Source organism: Cherax quadricarinatus, chromosome 4, assembly GCF_038502225.1.
Source record: "Cherax quadricarinatus isolate ZL_2023a chromosome 4, ASM3850222v1, whole genome shotgun sequence".
Taxonomy (NCBI): Eukaryota; Metazoa; Arthropoda; class Malacostraca; order Decapoda; family Parastacidae; genus Cherax; species Cherax quadricarinatus.
Genome location: NC_091295.1, coordinates 27,472,674 through 27,495,783, shown reverse-complemented (window position 1 = coordinate 27,495,783; position 23,110 = coordinate 27,472,674). Strand labels below are relative to the sequence as shown.

Sequence of the window (23,110 nt, the reverse complement as noted above, 5' to 3'; positions counted from 1 at the left end):
TTTCTCATAAGAAATACAGTGGACCCCCGGTATTCGATGGCATCGGTATTCGATAAATTCGGTATTCGGTCCATTATATCGCAAAAATTTTGCCTCGGTATCCGATCGAAAACCCAGTATTCGATACGATTCGTACGAGACGTGTCCACGTGTGGCCTGAACTGCCCCGTGTGTGCCAGTGTTTACAAGCCAGCCAGTGTGCGCGCATCTAAGGATACATTCTGTACATTCCATATTATCCATATTATCACTGTTTTTGGTGCTTGTTCCTGCAAAATAAGTCACCATGGGCCCCAAGAAAGCTTCTAGTGCCAACCCTGTGGTAAAAAGGGCGAGAATTAGTATGGAAATTAAGAAAGATTTTGAAGGGTTTGGGACTAACCCTGAGAAGCCTATGCCAGTTGTAGAATCCATTGTGCCTACTTCAAAGATTAAGGAAATGTGTGCAAAGTGGGTTGAACTGCAAACCTTTATGGATGAAAATCACCCTAACACAGCTATTGCAAGCCGTGCTGGTGACTATTACAATGACAATGTTGTGGCCCATTTTAGACAAATCTTAAAGGAACGGGAGATACAGGCCACTATGGACAGATATGTTGTGCGACAGAAATCCAGTGACTCTCAAGCTGGTCCTAGTGGCATTAAAAGAAGAAGGGAAGTAACCCTGGTAAAGGACTTGCTACCTCAAGTCCTAATGGAAGGGGATTCCCCTTCTAAACACTAACACCTCTCTCCTCCTCCCATCCCATCAATCACCACCAGATCTTCATTAAAGGTAAGTGTCAATTATTTTATTGTTATTGTAATTATTCTATTGCATTAAACTTAATATTTCATGTAGTAAAAATTTTTTTTTCATACTTTTGGGTGTCTTGCACGGATTAATTTGATTTCCATTATTTCTTATGAGGAAAATTGATTCGCTTTTCGATATTTTCGGTATTCGATGAGCTCTCAGGAACGGATTAATATCGAATACCGGGGGTCCACTGTATGGGGAAGACGATTAATCCGTTCCCATGAAAAAAATCCTATTGTTAATTGCATATTATACATTGATGGGATTGTATAAAATAATTTAAACACAGATTAATACTATGTAATTTAAACAGTGCTTAATACTAAAATACATACATAAATACAAAAGAATTAGATGAAACAAATGCAAATTGAACCTCACTTTACTTTGCTGAAAAGAGTCGAGTGCCTACTAGGATAGTGCTGAGAAGGGAGGAGGAAGAAATGTTATTGTTTGGAAGGAGAGTCCCCTTCTCTTTTCTGTCTCTTTTCCTATTTGAACCTGGTTGAAGCTCACCAGGTTTGACTTTTACTAAAAATCTGTCCAAAGAACTTTGCTTCTGCCTTCTCCTCAGGATGTTTCGGAAATGTGACATTGTCTGGTCATTCCACACAATGCTATTATGGCTTGTTTGGGCTTTGTTGGGGTGGTACTTTTCTGCCTGGTTTTTGACATCCATCCATTTGGCAAAGATTTCCTTGATTAATGAAGTATGGGGTTCCTCTATCTCCTCCTCTGCCTGAAGAGAGTGCCTCCATCTTAGTCTTGTGCTCCTCCTCCTCAAGTTCTTGCAGCTCCTCAGTGGTCAGTTCTTCCCTGTGCCCCTTCACTAACTCCTCCTCATCACTGTCACTCACAACCAGACCCATGGACATGCCCAGAGAGACAATATCCTCCACTACAGACACAGTTTCAAAGCCCTCAAAGTCCCTTTCAGCCACTGCTTCTGGCCACAAATTCCTCCAAGCAGAGTTCTTTGCTTTTGATCTGTATGGGAGTTGAAGAAAGGTTAGAAGAACAGGAACAGAATTGGATGAAAGCTGGTTTTGTCTGACTCAGCATATTGTTGTTTGGATTACATTAAGATGAGGTGCTTTTCAACAAGAGCTCTGAATCGATTGGCAGATAGGGGACCTTTCAATACTTCAGGCATGAAGTTCCAGATCTTATGACACTTTGTTTTTACACAGGTTGAGTCGGATGCACAAGATGTCAAAGAGGTTTTTGTCCTGTGATATGCCTGTGTGTTCTATTGCAGCTTTCAAGGAAAAGTTTAGAGAAGAGTATACATATATTGGAATTTACTGTCCTATACAATGGAACCCCAGATATAGGCCGGTGCAGATATCGGTCGCTTTTCTGGCATTAATTCTATCCTGGATTATGGCCGGCAACTCGGAAATCGGCCGTATTGGGCACGTCTGCCCACCACGCCACGTGCGTGAGTCAGTCTGCCTGTGTCTCTCGGTGAGCAAGCAACACTCCGTGCATTCATCCAAACATTTCGTTATAATCCATTGTTTTTTGTGGTTGTTTATTGAGTGTGACTGCAAAATAAGCCACCATGGGCCCAAGAGCTAACCACTGAAGAGCTGCAAGATTTTCATCTGTAACAGCAGGCACTGTACTTCCCATCTCCAGGACTTGAGTCCTGGAGATGGGAAGTACAGTGCCTGCACTCTGAAGGAGGGGTGCTAATGTTGCAGTTTAAAAACTGTAGTGTAAAGCACCCTGCCTTGGTGGGAATCAGCCAGTGTGCTAATAAAAATAATAATAACAGCAACAGACCACAGCTGAGGAAACTGGTTCAGAGGTGGAGGAAGAGAGAAGAAAGAAGGTGTCTTCTTCAGCAATTAAGGACATATGTACAAAGTGGAATGAGATGCAAAGTTTTGTGGAGAAATATCACCCTGACCAAGCTGAAACAAGCCATATCTGCAACATGTTCAGTGACAAAACCTTGTCCCACTTCAGGCAAATCTTTAAAGAGACACCAGAAACAGACCTCTCTGGACAGTTTTTTTGTGAGACAGGGGTGCAGTGACTCTCAAGCTGGTCCTAGTGCCAGTAAAAGACAAAGAAGGGAAGTAACCCTGGATAGGGACTTGATACCTGAAGTCCTTATGAAGGGGGATTCCCCTTCCAAACAATAATTAGTCCTCCCTCTCTCCTCCTCCCTGTCTTCCAGACGCCAACAAGAATCTTCAGTAAAGGTAAATGTGATGTTAAATGTTCATTTATCCATTTCATTAGTCATTTTATTTAGTTCTCATTGTTTTGTGTAAGTAAAACTATAGTTAATCTTTAAAAAACTTATTTTTTGTTAATAATTTTGGGTGTCTGGAACGGATTAATTGTATTTACATTAATTTTTATGGGAAATATTACTTCGGTTCTCGGCCTTTTCGGATTTAGGCTGACCTTCTGGAACAGATTACAGCCGAAATCCAGGGTTCCACTGTAGTATATGTTTAGTAGGCACAGTAGTATGAGTGTATATTAAGTAAGTTTAAGCTTTTGAAGAGTGGAGGAGTGTATTGTCTGGCACTGGAGTGAGTAGTCATTCACACAGTAGCTTTTTGAGTTATTGCTTTTGGCAATTTGACATAGTAGATCCCCAATCACAAATACCATAGGTGAGGTAAGGATAGATGAGAGAGCAGCACAATCTAAGTGGTGCTGTTTGAGGTACACGGTAACGTATCTTGGAGAGGATGCTCAAAGGCCAGCAACACTCCCTGGAATAATTAACTACTATACAAGACTCTTTATTTGCTAATGATGAGGTCAATCCTGTTGTGTTGTGGAGTGCCATCTCAGCACTGAAAAGTAACTTTGTTACCTAACTTGCAAAGTGGTATCCCTTACACACTTCACTGAAATCATGCCTGGGAGAGATAAATGAGGTCCAGCAGCCTATTTGCCATAAAAACAGCTTGGAAAGTCACAGTACATACTGTACCAACAAAGCAATTTTGCACAGCTTATGTTAAACCAAAATTTTCCGTAAAAATCGGCAACACAACGTTACTTGCCAACCTTGTCAGTTTGGCCTGTTCACATTCCACAACCTGAAACTGGAACAAGATTTTCTAGTTGATAATGAAAACTGGACCAAGATGGACTCGCATCATGATTCTTTGAAGAACATTTCCTCCATGACTGTATATGTACACATTGTTTCTTTACACTTGGTGCCATTGTTCACCTGGCAGTAAGTAGTTACCTGGGTGTTAATTGACTGTTAAATGTCTCATCCTGGGAAAGAGGATCAAAGGACTCCAATGGAAGTTATCAGACCAAGTGGCTGTGTTTGGCTATCCTGGGTTACTAACACTCTTGGATAATAATTTGTAGATTCTTTCTACCATAATTTATTCTATAAAGTTTGTAACAAAGTTTATCAAAAGAACATTAAGATAAGCTTTGCTTTGTACAGATTATTAACCCAGAGGATTGGCCACCCAGGATAACCCTTAGTGCATCATTGAGGACTGTCTGTCTTATTTCCATTGAGGTCCTTCAGCCTTGTCTCCCCAGAGGGGACAAGACTGAATTTTATAATTATAATCATGGGGGAGCACTAAACCCATAGGATTATACACATGTGGATGGGGGGGGGGGAATGGAAGGCATTCAGGCTCAATTCAGGGAACCGGAGCAAAGATACAATTCCCTAGATAGAGAGCCCCTTGCCAGTGTCAAGGAACCTCCTTTGAGGGGGTACAACATTGAACGACCAGCTGACTAATACCCAGGTATCCACTTACTGCTAGGTGAACAAGGACACCAGGTGTTAGGAAACATGCCCAACTTTTCCACCCAACCAGGAATTGAATCATGGACATTCAGTGTGTGAGGCAAGAGCACTGCCTACCAAGGATGTGTCATAACATTTTAGAGGAGCAATGTAGTAAGCCAAATGGCCAATACTTTGCAGGTCTTTCTTGAACATAACCCTTCTCCCTTGTATATCTGTCCATCCCATTTTTGAAGCAACCCAAGGTGCTAGCTTCAATCACTCTACCTGGTAGTTTGCACCAATCATTTTCAACTCTAAATAAGAATTTATCCACTTGAATCCATTGTTTTTAGTTCTTTATTGGTTAGATACTCTCAGCCATTATTTATATCTTATTTATACTTGTCTTCTACTTACAGACCTCCGTAATTCTATGATCAATCAATCTTTGTATGTAAGATTCTTTATATACCCTGGTTTAATTTTATCATCCTCTATGCTCTCCAATGCATTTATATCCATTCTGCAATATGGAGACCAGAACAGTAGAATAACCTTTGAGCTTATTTCTTATACATTACATACAATACTTCATTTGCTGTGAGTGACCATGGCTGTGGGTGACCATGGCTGTGGGTGACCATGACTGTGGGTGACCATGGCTGTGGGTGACCATGGCTGTGGGTGACCATGACTGTGGGTGACCATGGCTGTGGGTGACCATGGCTGTGGGTGACCATGGCTGTGGGTGACCATGGCTGTGGGTGACCATGACTGTGGGTGACCATGGCTGTGGGTGACCATGACTGTGGGTGACCATGGCTGTGGGTGACCATGGCTGTGGGTGACCATGGCTGTGGGTGACCATGACTGTGGGTGACCATGACTGTGGGTGACCATGACTGTGGGTGACCATGACTGTGGGTGACCATGGCTGTGGGTGACCATGGCTGTGGGTGACCATGGCTGTGGGTGACCATGGCTGTGGGTGACCATGGCTGTGGGTGACCATGGCTGTGGGTGACCATGGCTGTGGGTGACCATGACTGTGGGTGACCATGGCTGTGGGTGACCATGGCTGTGGGTGACCATGGCTGTGGGTGACCATGGCTGTGGGTGACCATGGCTGTGGGTGACCATGACTCGATTGGTAGCGAACTCAACTCGCACACAGAAGGACCTGGGTTTAATTCCCAGACTAACGGAAACATTGGACGTTTCATTACACTTGCTGCCCCTGCCCACCTACTACCAAAGTGGGTACCCCCACTAGTGGGGGTAGATAAAAGATATATATATGGGGAAGAGGACTGAAGGACCCCAATAGGAATATGTCTGTCTAATGACATGGATTTGTTGGGTTATTCTGAATTACTAAACTAACCTTCAGGGTTAGTTTAAATTAGTCAGAATAAAATATTCAAGTACAGATGAAAGTATCACTCGACGAGTCAGGTTCATCAGTGGTGATCCTGTGCAGAAACCGCTTGAGTGAGCACACAAGCTTCAGTCTTGACTGGTAATGAGAGGACTACATTACCACTCAGAGTTTAAAGTTCGTCACTAACAAGTGTAGAAGGAGTGATACGTGAGCCACTAGCATCACCTTTACTTCTCTCCTCCACATCATAACACCACGCATACTCATGCCGCTCTTTTCCTTTCTTTACAGGCACTTCGTAGCAATGTATGGGTATATTAATAATCTTCTACAGTTCAATATTATTTAATTTAAGTTTTAAGTATAAATCAAGTCTAAGAAGAGACTGTTAAAGGACAAACCCTGGAGGAAGGCTTCTGACATGCTCTTGTGTCCACCATCTTGTTTACACTACCTGTGACGTCATCATTCACTCGGTTTCTGCTCACATCGTACAAAACTAACATAAACTATCGTTTAGTAATTATATCAACCGGGACCATGCAAACCAGACTTTCTTGTCCTTATGAAACAAATTAAATGAAGATATGACTATGTTAAACACAGCAGATGTAACAAACACCCTCCTAGACATTTAGAAGTGAATAGAACTGTATAATTAATACATAACATTCCTGGGAATGAACCGTAGTAGTTACACATAAGATATCGAACACACCCTATATGTATCTTTCTGAGAAGGCACGGTAATGTCATATATACATATAATAGTCTTATCTGATAGCGCAGAATCAAACTGTTGCGATGTTCAGCTGTATTATCGTGCATCTGCCACACATTGTCATTAACTCCGTTTTCTGTGAGCAATCAATGAAAGGGCGGTGACCACTGTTGCTGAACTGCTGAATATAAAATGTGGAACATTTATTTATTTATTTATTTATTTATTTATTTATAATTTGAGCACACTTACAGAGGTACAAAAAAAAAATACAGATAAGAGCAGCATGCCAAAGCCACTTATACTATGCATAGCATTACGGGCTGGCTTAAAATTAACTTAAGATTAACTAAGCAATGATGAAATCAGTGAAAAACATTAATGTAAACTGATTACTATAAAGCACAAGTGAGTATTACAAAGACAGGTCATATGGTTGCATGCATTGTTGTAAATTCAGTAGAATGGAGTATTCTGTTAGGTAGTGAATTTAAAAATAATAAAGTTAGATTGGGTTTTAGGTTTAACATTTATGTGATATAATTGTGAGAAACATTTAAGATATACAATTTATAAGGTTCAGTTATTCAGTATTTATTTGGTTTTGGGTGAGTAAGTGATCTTTGAGAAGAGACTTGAATTTATAAACAGGTAGTGTTTCTTTTATATTTACAGGTAATGAATTCCAGATTTTAGGGCCTTTTATGTGCATTGAGTTTTTGCATAGCGTGAGATGGACACGAGGAATATCAAAGAGTGATCTGTGCCTTGTGTTATGGTCATGTGTTCTGTTGAGGTTGGCAAGGAGATGTTTGAGGGGAGGGTTAATATCAGAGTTGAGTGTTCTATGTATGTAATAGGTGCAGTAATAAGTATGGATGTTTTGTATGGTGAGTAGGTTGAGTGTATTGAATATTGGTGGAGTGTGCTGCCTGTAGTGAGAATTTGTTATCATTCTAACTGCAGCCTTTTGTTGGGTAATTAGTGGTCTGAGATGGTTACTTGTTGTTGAGCCCCATGCACAAATTCCATAGGTGAGATAGGGGTAAATAAGAGAGTGATATAGGGCCAGGAGGGCTGACTGTGGAGCATAGTACCGTATCTTCGATAGTATGCCTACAGTCTTGGAAATTTTCTTAGAAATTTGTTGTATATGTGTATGAAATTTGAGTCTATTATCAAGGTGGATTCCTAAGAATTTTCCCTCTGTTAGCTTTGTGATAGGTGATCCGTTTATCATTATGTTAAGAGGGACATCTGTAGCTCTGTTACCAAACTGAATGAAGTAGGTTTTGTCAATGTTTAGTGTAAGTTTGTTAGTACTCATCCAGGTAGATATTTTCTGTAATTCGGTATTTACAGTATTGGCTAGCGTGACTGGGCTCGGGTGGGAGAAGACGTATGTTGTGTCATCAGCAAATAGTGTGGGTTTGAGTAATTGAGAAGCATTTGGTAGGTCATTTATGTATAGGAGAAAGAGAAGAGGGCCAAGGACACTTCCCTGTGGGACACCAACTGTAATTGGTTGTGCAGAAGAGTTTGCCCCATTTGCATACACATATTGGCTTCTGTTGCTGAGGTATGACTTGAGGTAGTTGAGGGAGTGCCCTCTTATACCATAGTGTGATAATTTTACGTGGAGCAAGTCATGGTCAACTGTATCAAAAGCTTTACGTAAGTCAATGAAGATCCCCAGTGGGACTTCTTTTTTCTCTATTGCAGTGTATATATGTTCTAGCATGTGTATAATAGCATCATTAGTATTTTTATTAGGCCTGAATCCAAATTGGCAGGGGTTGAGTATGTTTTGGGAGATAAGGTAGGAGTAGATTCGTTTATGAATTAATTTTTCGAAGATTTTTGAGAGAGGGTGTAAGTTGGATATTGGCCTATAGTTATTCAACTCTGTTTGGTCTCCTCCTTTGTGGATCGGGGTGACCCTTGCTATTTTGAGTACTGTAGGGAAGGTGGAGGATTCAATGGATTTGTTAAAGAGTGTTGCAATGATTGGTGATAGCACTTGTGACACTTTTTTGTATATAAAGGGTGGTAAGGTATTTAAATCTCCTGCCTTGTTTTTTAGTGCGTTGATAATAAGGGAGACTTCGTGTGGGTTAGTCGGAGCTAGGAACAGTGTGTTCGGGTAGTTGCCGGTGAGGTAGTCATTTGGTGGGGTATCTGAGCTTGGGATTTTATTGGCAAGGTTTTGTCCTATAGTGGAGAAGAAATCATTGAGTCTGTTTGCTGTTTCTGTTGGTGGGAGTTGGGGTTCATCTGATTTTGCTAATTTTATTTCGCTATTTCGTGATATCTTTTTTGTTCCCAGAATTTCTGATAGGGTTTTCCAGGTCTTTTTTATATCACCTCGTAAGTTGGATAATCTGTTCTCATAATACAATTTTTTTGCCCTTCTTATCAGGCTGGTTAGGATTGACGAGTAACGTTTTGTTTGGTCTCTGGTTATGTGACCCATTCTGTACTGTTTTTCATATTGGTGTTTTGTATTTATGGATTTGAGAATGCTGGGTGTTAGCCAGGGACTGTTCAGTCTCTTAGCTGTCATCTGCTTAGTTTTTTTAGGGCAGTGCTTGTTATAGAGGTATTGAGTCTTTTTTAGAAAATTATTAATACATTCGTCAATATCTGTATTGATTTCTAGCTCAGTGTGCCAATCAATGTTTGCTAATGCTGTTGTGAAGTTATTAATGGCTGCCTCATTGTGAAGTCTGAAGGTGACTTTAGTAGTGTCTTGGGGTAATTTACCAAGAGTTGTTATGAGGAAAGTAGGGTAGTGGTCTGTGGTATTATCTGTAATTATGCCTGATTTTAAAGGGGATATGGTGTTGGTCCAGATGTGGTCAAGTAGGGAAACACTAGTCTCTGTAACTCTTGTAGGTTTTGTTACTGTTGGTAGCAACATACAGTTACTCATTGTGTTTGTGAATTCAGTAACGTGTGGGTCCTGGTCTTGCAGGAGATTTATATTGAAGTCACCTGAGAGTAGTAAGTGATCTTTGTTCATGCGTGCATCAGTTATCATACTTCCTAGGTTTTGACTAAATTGGCTAATGTTTGACTGTGGAACTCTGTAGATGTTTATCAATGTGAGAGGTTTTTGTAGGTATTTGGATTTGAATTTGGCTATTATATATTCCCCATGTTCATCTCTTGTGCAAGTATTAGTGATACATTCTAGTTGGTCTGAGTAGTATATGGCTGTGCCACCCCCTTGTTGGTCTGGCCTACAGTTGTGTATGGCTGTGTAACCAGGAATGGTATAGACATCTGTAGTATCAGGCTTTAGCCAGGTTTCAGTTAGTGTAATGATGGACATATTGGCATGTAAGGAATTTAGTAATGCTATGAGGTCATCGTAATGCTTGCTTAAAGATCTGATATTGTAGTTAAAGATAGTTATGTTGTTGTTGGCACTGAGAAGTGCCTTTGATTGTTCTGCAGTGTAGTAATTACAGTAACTGTTTGATTCATTTAAGTCATTAAATAAGAGGTTGGTATCTGGATCAATGCTTGTAATCATAAGATTTGTAGTGAATCTATAGTTAGAATTAAGTATAAAACAAAGTAAATAGTCTTAAGCTAAAAAATAGCACCTGAATTATTTAACAAATGTAAAATAATGAGCTAAGGTAGTTTTTTTTTTTTTTTTTTTTTTTTTTTTTTTAAGCTAAAATAAAGGAGACAATATAAAAGGGACTAGTACAAATAAAGTGATGATCAAATAATGGAGCTTGGGAATATGATAGTAGGTAGTACTATAAAATAAATGAGCTTTGGAATATAATGCAAAATTGTGAACTTGTTCTACTTTAGCACCTGAGAATAGCACCTTGATTATTTTAACAATTGTGAATGTATAAGCTAGGGTAGTTATATAAAGCTAAAATAAAGGAGAAAATATATAAGGGACTAAAATTAAGTAATGGTAAACAAAGTTAAATGGACAGATGGTCACTATGAAATAATATTGGTTTAGGAGTAAGATCTGATTTGTAATATTAGATAAATTGAGCAGTTTATTGCACAATAAAAGTAAAAAAAATGAGGTAGTTGGTACTAGCTAGCAAAAGATAGTTTTGGTACTTGCAAAAAAGTAATTGGAATATACACTAATTGAATATACAATGTAAAGTGACTAAAAAAACAAGTAGTGATAAACAAAATTAAATGGACAGGTAAGAAAAAATGAATATTATTAATTTGGAGTAAGATTTGACTTTTAATTTAAAATTATGAGCAATTAATAGCAGTAAGAAAGTTATAGAGTATTGGAGGTAGTTGGCATTAGCTAGTGATGAAAAATAATAAAAATAATAATGTACAATATGATAGTAACGTACACTATATGCACCACACGTATATATGTATTAAGGGCACTTATTTAATCTGTTACAGAAATGTCAGCTTTTCTAAGGAAGGTAGAGAAATCATGTTCGTTTGAGATGGTATATTGTTGTCCTGTTGATGTTTTCCTTACTAGTATTTTCCCATCTCGCGTGAAACACTGATGTATTTTGTTTTCCTGTTTAAGTTTTCTCAGCCTGAACAGAAGGTTTTGACGTTTTTTTGTTAGACACTCATTTATGTACACTCCATTTTTCATTGTAATTGCTGATTTAATTAGGTCCTTTCTTTTATCGTATGAATGAAGTCGGATCATTATACTGTGTTTACTTCCTGGTTTTCCTAACAAACGTGTTTCTTTGATTTCATTGTTTTGCACGATGACTTGTACGTGGTTCTGTATTATCCTGATAGCAGTTTCTTTGCACTGTGCTTGTGTTATGTCACTAGGAATGTGTGGACTGTTTATTATAACTGCATCAGACAACTTATCTTGTTCAGTTTTGTCGTCTTGGAAATCAAGGTATTCATTTAGTCGAGTGTGCATGTTCAGATTCCAGTCCTTGATTGCTTCTTCAACCTTCATATTTATTGTTGTTATTTGTTCAGTGTGACTGGCTATAGCTGCTTTTAGAGTATTTTCTGTATCAACACTTCCCGATGTAATCTTCTCTTCAAGGTTTTGGATCTTATTCTCGAGGTTGGTTATCTTGGAATCTCGTCGCTCGAGTGCTGCTTTGATATCTTTGATTTCATTTTCTAGAGCAACGATGTAGTCCTTGATATTGTCAGGAATAATCGTACCTGAGTTATCATGGATGAATCCTTTGAAGGGAGTGGAGTTGGAGGGGGAGTCAGCCATGTTTGTTGTTGTTGTTGTTGTTCCTTGGGTGGCGGCGGAGAGAGGGGTTGATGATACACTGGCGTCCTGCTGGGTAGACAAGTTGAGTTCTAGGGTCCTTGCTGTTATTCTTTTATTACTGGTGTTGTGTCTTCTGCGATATCCTTTCATAGTATCACTGAAGTAGATACTGTGTAGCAATGGAGGAGAAGGCTTGTTTTCTCGGAGCTTGGGTTAAGTGGTTGTCTGGCAGCGGAGGCAGTGTTTGGGTTAGCAGGGCTGTCTTCCTTAGATCTTCTAATTTTGTCAAGATTTGGGTTACATTCTTAGTATTCTTGGGTCATGTTGTGGTCTACGTGGGTTCATGTAGTTGAACTTTCACTTAGGCCATCACAAGTTTTGATGGGCGATGTTTTTTTGAGAAAAGAGTTGGTAGGATACCGTTGCTGCCGCTGCCGCTGCCCCGAGTAAAATAATTTACAATATAGACATATTTAAAGACATAAATGAACAGAAAACTTTTCATGATTCACAGCAAACTTCCAGTCTTAAAACAGTCATTCTTCCAGAATGTAGAAATTGTATCTAGGAAATTATTTGTTTTACAGTTCCATTAACTACGAAATTCTATTCTATAATACGACATTGACACAAGAGATCAACTGTCAAACTGATGAAACTATCCAGAAAGCTCAATACATATAGCGCCTCTTGATCCCTTCACTTGAAGAAAAAAAAAATTGTCCAGAACTCGATGTCACAACGTCTCGTGATTGTAACCTTATTTACGGTAAAATACATATCACTTGAATGTCTGTCACTGTTCTTTCAAGCTGTCGAAATTCATTAGGTTTCAGCGTATTTGCTATATTACACACCAAACACGTTCTAACTTGCATGTATAATGGAAGTGTTTTAGAAATACTGAAACCCCGAAAAGTATTTATAAATATATAAATAAGGCTGCTTTGCATTTGTTATAACTGGGTAAACTTATAAACACCACGGAAGAGAGAAGAACTAAAGGAGATGTGATAACAATGTGCAAGATACTCGGAGGACTGGACAGTTCAGGCAGGTACAAACTGGAATGAGAAGTACATAGGGGTGAGGGTACAGTTGGTACTTAGTTGGAATGAACTGGATGAGGTACATGATAGAGGTAAACACTGTATACAATTTCATGACTAGGTATAATCAATGAATCAGTAGACCAAGAATCAGTAAATGCTGGCCAGCTTATGAGTTAAAAGGTGGGGGCCAGGAGCTGAGCGTCGAGCCACGCAAACACCACTAAAAATTCTTTGAAGTCAATATTTACGCACATTTCAAGGAGACTTTAAATGTAGCGAACAGAACAGATACACACACCAGATTATTATTATCAAAACAATGCGCTAGATAAGATAAGATAAGATTTCGTTCGGATTTTTAACCCCGGAGGGTTAGCCACCCAGGATAACCCAAGAAAGTCAGTGCGTCATCGAGGACTGTCTAACTTATTTCCATTGGGGTCCTTAATCTTGTCCCCCAGGATGCGACCCACACCAGTCGACTAACACCCAGGTACCTATTTGCTGCTAGGTGAACAGGACAATAGGTGTAAGGAAACGTGTCGAAATGTTTCCACCCGCCGGGAATCGAACCCGGGCCCTCCGTGTGTGAAGCGGGAGCTTTAGCCACCAGGCCACCGGGCCACCTACTAGGGTCATACAGCTCACACACACTAGATAAATGTAGACTGATAGGATTATTGGATTTTGTAGAGACCCGTCAAGGTACATCTTCCTCATCTTCATCTCCTGCAACTGTCACGCTTACTAATTAACACCAGTGCAACTTACTCTTTCTTATCCTAAGTTAATAAATGTCTAGTGGCCCCCTCTGTAATTAGTATTTTATAACATGTAAACCACACAATACCCAAAACCTGTAAACTCCACATTGTAACCCTTATAGAGAATAAACTTGAATTGGAGACAGAGAGAGAGAGAGAGAGAGAGAGAGAGAGAGAGAGAGAGAGAGAGAGAGAGAGAGAGAGAGAGAGAGAGAGAGAGAGAGAGAGAGAGATAGAGAGACGGACGGACGGAGGGAACGAAGGAAGGAAGGAGCGAACGAACTCGTCCATCTCAAGATTTTGTCATGGAGTACTTTAAACTGTACATGGTACTGGTGTGGCTTATGGTGAAAAAATTATGCTGTCATTTTGGTAGTATTTGGAACTGATGCAGTAAGATATGATTCCAGTCACTCTTTGATATATAACCTGTTTATAGTTAGTTTAGTATGTTTATTATGCACCCCATACCCATCCTGTGGGCAGTAGTCAAAAGATTACAGAGGAATATAAATGGTCCAGGGACTGGACTCCAAAGTTTTGATAGCTGAGCAAGTTACAGAGGTAATGAACCCACAATTACAAAGGTAATGAACTCACAATTTACAAAGATAATGAACTCCAGGTAGGTCTGGTCACAATCATGACAAGTTACAAAGGTATTTACAGATTACAGAGGTACGTAATGGGTCCAGGGACTGGGCCCCCAAAATTTTGATAGCTGAACTAGGTACAAAGGTAATGAATCCTGTAAGAATGGTTGCTTACGTTTATACATGGCTACAATCATGAACAAATTATAGAGTAATGAGCAATTCACACTTCCACACCCGGTCACAACTGTAATGAGTTATTGGTGCAAATACTGATTGTTGAGTCACACACACACACACACACACAGGAGCTGTGAATCGACCCCTGCAACCACAAATAGGTGAGTACACACACACACACACACACACACACACACACACACACACACACACACACACACACGTGGTAATGCTTTATTTACAGGGAGCAAAGTCGGGGTATTTCTCCAGAATGGTCTGTAATATACCATTGTGGATAAAATACTTTACCTGTTTATCTAAAATGAATTTACAGTTTTCGGAATCTATAATATAACCAAAAGGAGTTTATTCAGATTTCTTCCTGAGTCTTCAAAACCTCGAACGAATGGACACTGCTTTCATGGAAGAACATACCAACACAATTTGTCATGGAATCTCAGCAACTGCACAACTCAGCGCAGCAAGAGTTTAAAGCAAGTTTCTCTTCTATCTTCACAATTGCTGGACCCCTTCGATATAATCTCGGATGCACTAGAAGATAAATAAAATGTCGACATAGCGTACATAGACTTTGCAAAAACCTTCGACAAGTGTGTTCATGGTGTAACAGTGCAAAATACGTTCAAAAGGAATAACCTGGAGTATACCTGGAGAGGGTTTCGGGGATCAATGCCTCCGCGACCCGGTCTGCGATCAGGCCTCTTGGCAGATCAGAGCCTGATCAACCAGGCTGCTACTGTTGGCCACACTCAAACCGACGTACGAACCACAACCCGGCTGGTCAGGTACTGATCAAGCGGACATCGACTAAATCTTCAAATGGGCCACTCAAAACAATATGAAGTTCAATGAAGAGAAATTTCAACTACTCAGATATGGAAAACTTGAGGAAATTAAAACTGTATCAGGGTATACAACAAATTCTAACCATACAATAGAGAGAAAAATAATGTGAAGGACCTGTGAGTGATAATGTCAGAGGATCTCTCCTTCAAAGACCACAACAATGTATCTATCGCATCTGCTAGAAAAATGATAGGATGGATAATGAGAACCTTCGAAACTAGAGACTCCAAGCCCATGATGATTCTCTTCAAATAGCTTGTTCTCTCTAAGCAGGAATACTGCTGTACACTAACTGCCCCCTTTCAAGGAAGACAGCCAGGGGTCTATTTGTAATCCCTCTTGTGTATGCTGGGAGGGAGCTGAACACTCTTGGGCCCCTGGCACTTGTGTTGTCTCTTAGTGTACTCGTGGCGCCCCTGCTTTTCATTCAAATTCAATTCAAATTCAAAGTTTATTCTCTATAAGGATTACAATGCTGAGTTTAAAGAATTTGGTTATTGTGTGGTTTACATGTAGTAAAATACTAATTACAGAGGGGGCCACTGGAACACCTAGCATGGCTAGGCATTTCGGGCAGACTTAGATTAATTCTTAACTTTAAAATATTACAAATTATGAGGTAAGTTGGTATTATGGCTAAGTGACTAAATACTAGTTTGTGAGTTTAGCAATGTGAATGCTTTTGTTTTGGCACAATACATAGTTTCAGTATTGGAGTATCACAGGCCAACTTATGACTAGTTAGGATTCATTATTTTAAGATTGAGATTGATATTTCTGTTTATGGTCAAATGGGTGAGTGAAAGTGTGAACCACCAGGTGGTATTCGTGTAATTAGTTGACGGGGTGTATCAGGGAGATAAGATGTTTTCTAATGGTAGTTTTGAAGGTGATGAATGTGTCTGTAGTTCTAGAGTTATCAGGTAGGGTGTTCCAGATTTTAGGGCCTTTGACATACATTGAATTTTTGTAAAGGTTTAGTCGGACACGGGGAATGTCATAGAGATGTTTGTGTCTGGTGTTATGCCTGTGGGTTCTGTCACAACTATCAAGAAAGCGTTTTAGGTCAAGATTAATATTGGAATTTAAGGTCCTGTAGATGTAGATTGCACAGTAGTAAGTGTGGATGTACTGAACAGGGAGTAAGTTTAGATCTATGAAGAGTGGGGGGGGGTGTTGCCAGGGATAGGATTTAGTGATTATTCTTACTGCGGCTTTTCGTTGGGTTATTATTGGCTTTAGGTGTGTTGCTGCAGTTGATCCCCAAGCACGAATAGCATAGGTGAGGTATGGATAAATAAGTGAGTGGCATAGTGTGAGAGGGGCGTTTTGCGGCACGTAGTATCGTATCTTGGAGAGGATCCCAACCGTTTTGGATACTTAAGATTTCGTTCGGATTTTTAACCCCGGAGGGTTAGCCACCCAGGATAACCCAAGAAAGTCAGTGCGTCATCGAGGACTGTCTAACTTATTTCCATTGGGGTCCTTAGTCTTGTCCCCCAGGATGCGACCCACACCAGTCGACTAACACCCAGGTACCTATTTGCTGCTAGGTGAACAGGACAACAGGTGTAAGGAAACGTGTCGAAATGTTTCCACCCGCCGGGAATCGAACCCGGGCCCTCCGTGTGTGAAGCGGGAGCTTTAGCCACCAGGCCACTGGGCCACACTTTTTTAGTTATGTGTTGGATATGGGTGCTGAAATTCAGGTTGTTGTCGAGGTATAGGCCTAGGAATTTGCCCTCATTATGTCTGGCAATTAGAGTGTTGTCGATCTCAATGTTAATTTGCGCAACTCCTGCTCTGCTACCAAACATAATATAGTAGATTTTGTCAGTGTTAAGCGTAAGTTTATTGTGGGAACATTGCATCTCCTTCCCAGTCTTTTGCTTTCGTAGGGAGCGATTTTCGTGTGCAGGTTTGGGACTAGTCCCTCTAGGAGTTTCCAAGTGTATATTATCATGTATCTTTCTCGCCTGCATTCTAGGGAGTAAAAAATCAAGGGATTTCAACAGTTCCCAGTAATCTAGGTATCTTATCGTACTTATACGTGCTGTAAAAGTTCTCTGTACATCTTCCAAGTCTTTAATTTCGCCTGCTTTGAAAGGGGCCGTTAGTGTGCAGCAATATTCCAGCCTAGAGAGAACAAGCGATTTGAAGAGAATCATGTGCTTGGCATCCCTAGTTCTGAAGATTCTCATTATCCATCTTATCATTTTCCTAGCAGATGTGGTAGATACATTGTTGTGGTCTTTGAAAGTGAGATCCTCTGACATTATCACTCTCGGGTCCTTCACATTAGTTTTTCGCTCTATTGTGTGATTGGAATTTGTTTTATACTCCGATATATGTTTAATTTCTCGAGTTTTCCATATCGAAGTAAACGAAATTTCTCTTCACTGAACTTCATACTGTTTTCCGCGGCCCATGTAAAGATTTGGTTGATGTCCGCTTGGAGTCTTTCAGTGTCATCGATGTATGACACTGTCCAGCAAATTCGGGTGTCATTCGCAAAGAAAGACACGGTGCTGTGGCTTACATCTCTGTCTATGTCAGATTTGAGGATAAGGAATAGGATGGGGGCGAGTGCTGTGCCTTGTGGAACAGAGCTTTTCACAAAATCCAGAGTATCATAATAGTAGGGTGAAATCGGGGGCTGTCCCACTTTTCTTTCCCATATTTATATCCGACATAGACAAGGGCATAAATCGTAGCACTGTATCCTTTGCAGATGATAATAGAATCTATATAAAAGTGAAGTCCATCGAGGATACAACGAACCACCTTCAAGCAGATATAAACCAAGCCTTCTATTGGGTCATCGACAACATTATGATGTTCAACGAAGACAAGTTTGTTACTGTACTATTAAAAAAAAAAGAGGAATTTATGACTAGAACGGATTACAAGAGAAACTCAAATCATTCAATAGTGATAATGTCAAGAGGCTCTCATATTCAAGGATCCCATCAAAGTTATTAACTCAACTGCAAAGAATGTGGCATACAGGATAACCAGAAGATTCATAATAAGAGATGCCGAGCCAGTGTTGATGCTCTTTAAGTCACTTGTTCTTCCCAGGCTGGAATATAGCTGTATACTAGCGGCTCCATTCAAGGCAGGAGAAAATGCAAAACTAGAATTCGTAAAGAACCTTCACTGCCCGTATATATTCAATCAATATGTGAACTACTGGGAATGCTTGATGTCCTTGGTACTATACTCCTTGGGAGGTAGGCAAGAAAGATACATCATAATTTACACCCGAGAAATTCTGGAGACTGTGTGTGTGTGTGTGTGTGTGTGTGTGTTTATCTGGACCTGGAGAGAGTTCCGGGGGTCAACGCCCCCGCGGCCCGGTCTGTGACCAGGCCTCCTGGTGGATCAGAGCCTGATCAACCAGGCTGTTACTGCTGGCTGCACGCAAACCAAGGTAGGAGCCACAGCCCGGCTGGTCAGGTGTATATTTGTGTACTCGTATATGTGTGAGTGCGTGTGCTCGTGTGTGTATGTATGCTCGTGTGTGTATGTATGCTCGTGTGTGTGTAGTCACCTATTTGTGTGTGTATGTGTGTGTATTCACCTATTGGTGTGTGTGTATGTACTCAGCTGTGGTTGCGGGGGTCGAGTCACAGCTCCTGGCCCCACCTCTTCAACTGGCCGCTACTCAGTCACTCTTCCCGCTCCGTGAGCTTTATCATACCTCTTCTTAAAGCTATGTATGGATCCTGCCTCCATTACATCACTACCCAGGCTATTGCACTTCCTGACAACTCTGTGATTGAAGAAATACTTCCTAACATTCCTGTGGTAAATCTGAGTCTTCAACTTCCAACTGTGACCCCTTGTTGCTCTGTCCCATTTCTGGAACATCCTGTCTCTGTCCACCTTGTCTATATCTCTCAGTATTTTATATGTCGTTTTCATATCCCTCCTATCTCTCCTGTCTTCCAGTGTCGTCAGGTCGATTTCCGTGTGTGTGTGTGTGTGTGTGTGTGTGTGTGTGTGTGTGTGTGTGTATTCACCTATTTGTACTCATATATTTGTGGTTGCAGGGGTCGAGTCATAGCTCCTGGCCCCGCCTTTTCACTGATTCCTACTAGGTCTTCTCTCTCCCTGCTCCATGAGCTCTATTAAACCTCGTCTTAAAACTATGTATGGTTCCCGCCTTCACTACGTCACTTTCTAGGTTATTCCACTGCCTGACTACTCTATGACTGAAGAAATACTTCCTAACATCCCTTTGGTTCATCTGAGTCTTCAACTTCCAATTGTGACCTCTTGTTTCTGTGTCCCATCCCTGGAATATCCCGTCTTTGTCCACCTTGTTTATTCTGCGCAGTATTTTATATGTCGTTATCATGTCTCCCCTGACCCTCCTGTCCTCCAGTATCGTCAGGCCGATTTCCCTCAACCTTTCTTCGTAGGACAATCTCCTTAGCTCTGGAACTAGTCTTGTTGCAAACCTTTGCACTTTCTCTAATTTCTTGACGTGCTTGACCAGGTGTGGATTCCAAACTGGTGCTGCATACTCCAGTATGGGCCTAACGTAAATGGTGTACAGAGTTTTGAACGATTCCTTACTGAGGTATCGGAACGCTATCCTTAGGTTTGCCAGACGCCCGTATGCTGCAGCAGTTATCTGATTGATGCGCGCCTCAGGAGATGTGCTCGGTGTTATACTCACCCCCAGATCTTTTTCCTTGAGTGAGGTTTGCAGTCTTTGACCATCTAGACTATACTGTGTCTGCGGTCTTCTTTGCCCTTCCCCAATCTTCATGACTTTGCATTTGGCGGGGTTAAACTCAAGGAGCCAGTTGCTGGACCAGGCTTGTAGCCTGTCCAGGTGTCTTTGTAGTCCTTCCTGATCCTCGACCGATTTGATTCTTCTCGTTAACTTCACATCATCTGCAAACAAGGACACTTCTGAGTCTATCCCTTCCGTTATGTCATTCACATATACCAAAAACAGCACAGGTCCTAGGACTGACCCCTGTGGAACCCCGCTTGTCACAGGCGCCCACTCTGACACCTCGTCACGTACCATGACTCGTTGTTGCCTCCCTGTCAGGTATTCTCTGATCCATTGCAGTGCCTTTCCTGTTATGTGTGCCTGATTCTCTAGCTTTTGCAGTAACCTCTTATGAGGAACTGTGTCGAGGGCCCTCTTGCAGTCCAAGAAAATACAGTCGATCCACCCCTCTCTCTCTTGTCTTACTTCTGTCACCTTGTCATAAAACTCCAGTAGGTTTGTGACACAGGATTTTCCTTCTCTGAAACCGTGCTGGTTGTCGATTATACACTTGTTTCTTTCCAGGTGATCCACCACTCTCCTCCTGATGATCTTCTCCATGACTTTGCATACTATACACGTTAGTGACACAGGTCTGTAGTGTGTGTGTGTGTGTGTACTCAGTTGTACTCACCTAGTTGAGGTTGCAGGGGTCGATTCCAAGCTCCTGGCCCCGCTTCTTCACTGGTCGCTACTAGGTCACTCTCCCTGAACCGTGAGCTTTATCTTACCTCTGTGTGTGTGCGTGTGTGTGTGTGTGTGTGTGTGTGTGTGTGTGTGTGTGTGTGTGTGTGTGTGTGTATGTATGTATTTATGTGTGTACTCACCTAGTTTTGGTTGCATGGGTCGATTCATAGCTCCTGGCCCCGCCTCTTCACTGGTCACTACTAGATCCACTCTCCTTGCTCCATGAGTTTTATCATACCTAAAGCTATGTATGGATCCTGTCTCCACTACATCACTTTCAAGATTGTTCCACTTCCTGACAACTCTATAATTGAAGAAGTAATTCCTAACATCTTTGTGACTCATGTGAGTTTTCAACTTCCGGTTGTGACCCCTTGTTGCTGTGTCACATCTCTGAAACTGTGTGACCCAACATTGAATATTTGCACCAATAACTCATTACAGTTGTGACCGGGTGTGGAAGTGTGAATTGTTTATTACTTTATAATTTGTTCATGATTGTAGCCAGGTATAAACGTAAGTAGGTAAATTTACTTACATGACTCATTACCTTTGTACCTTATTCAGCTATGAAAACTTTGGGGCCCATTCCCTGGACGCTTTATGTACCTCTGTAATTTGTAAATACCTTTGTTACTTGTCATGATTGTGACCAGATCTACCTGGAGTTCATTACCTGTGCAACTTGTCATGATTGTGACCAGATCTACCTGGAGTTCATGACCTGTGTAACTTGTCATGATTGTGACCAGATCTACCTGGAGTTCATTACCTTTGTAACTTGCTCAGCTATCATAACTTTGGAGTCCAGTCCCTAGACCCATTATGTACCTCTGTAATCTATTGACTACCGCCCACAGGATGGGTATGGGGTGCATAATGAAAATATTAAACTAAACTGTCTTCAAATGGTAACTTTTTAAGTTTCGCAGGTCAATTCCTGTTCATATACTGGGCTGCACGCGGCTGGCACCAACTTGGTCGTTCATGCCAGATTCAGACGATGTGGGACCGGACCAAGGGGGCGGTGACCCCAGAAACTGACTCCCGGTAGACCACCAGGTAGGTTCAGGTTAGCGTGTGTAATCGATGCGTGAGACAAGAGTTTGTTTGGATTTTCAACCTAGTGGGTTAACCACCCATGATAACCCAATAAAATCAGTGCGTCATCGAGGACTATTATTTCCATTAGGGTCCTTTAATCTTCCTCCAGGATGCTACCCACAACAGTCGACTAAACCCAGGTGCCTACTTATTGCTAGGTGAACAGGGAGAGGAAGTGTAAACATGCTTAACGTCCCTAGACGCATCATGTACCTCTGTAATCTTTTGACTACCGCCCACAGGATGGGTATGGGGTGCATAATGAAGATATTAAACTAAACTAACGTTCCACCTGTGCCAGGGATCGAACCACAGACACAGGTGTGTGAGCTGAGCACACTATCAACCAAGCCACAGGCCACCATTACCTCATATTTTTTCAACACATTAACTATCAATATGTACAGAGATGAAGTCTCTCGGTGCTTTTTTCACCTTTTCTAAGACAACCCTCTCCTAGACAGTCCATGACCATCGTTGCTTTAAGTGACTGCGTAGAGATGCGTATAATGTAGAACAGTCTTTTATTATGAGTATGTTTCACTCTGTGTATAGCTTTATAAAATCATGATATGATTAAGCTGAACCCTGAATGAAATGTAGTCCCAGTAAAAGACTGTTCTTCATGATATAAGATGATACAAGAGTCGTGATATGAACACTTCACAGTCCCGATGTCCCCAGCCTTGAATAAATTTACATAGCAAACATGAAGCTTCTTCTGAATAACATTCCTTTACCGTTGCTCATACAATACACTTATGAACAGAAGTGATGCCAAATATACGTGGAACAAACCTGAAATTCAACGACATAACCATGACATGGCCCACATACATGCACCCCGGGTAGTGGGTACAAATCAGTTAAAAAATACATTGTTCGCTATTTATTTGTGAGAGCATTGAATAACCCATACGGGTTTAGCATTTTTTATACCACCACTACTATTTGTATAATAATAATACTACTACTAATAATAATTATAATAATGCTAATAATTGTGTTGTAGTGGCCCACATGATACCTGAAGTATACCTTGAGAGGGTTCCGGGGGTCAACGCCCCCGCGGCCCCGTCTGTGACCAGGATTCATGATGGATCAGGGCCTGATCAACCAGGCTGTTACTGTTGGCCGCACACAACCTGACGTATGAACCACAGCCCGACTGGTCAGGTACTAACTTGAAGTGCCTGTCCAG

At 41.0% G+C, this 23,110-nt stretch overlaps 1 protein-coding gene across 7 annotated transcripts in view; it reads right to left on the bottom strand.

Moving 5' to 3' along the window:
• The window catches only part of LOC128684148 (coronin-1A), a 214,757-nt gene extending 208,377 nt beyond the window's left edge, over window positions 1-6,380 (bottom strand). For 5 of the 7 annotated variants that reach the window (XM_070095425.1, XM_070095429.1, XM_053770260.2 and 2 more), the window contains exon 1: window positions 6,327-6,374. In XM_070095425.1, the coding sequence (XP_069951526.1) occupies window positions 6,327-6,365 (39 nt within the window). In that variant the 5' untranslated portion in view covers window positions 6,366-6,374. Of the gene's footprint in view, window positions 1-6,326 lie in introns of all 7 variants that reach the window. The other 2 variants (XM_070095434.1, XM_070095435.1) reach the window with 2 other exon arrangements.
• Between the last annotated feature and the right edge of the window lie 16,730 nt (window positions 6,381-23,110).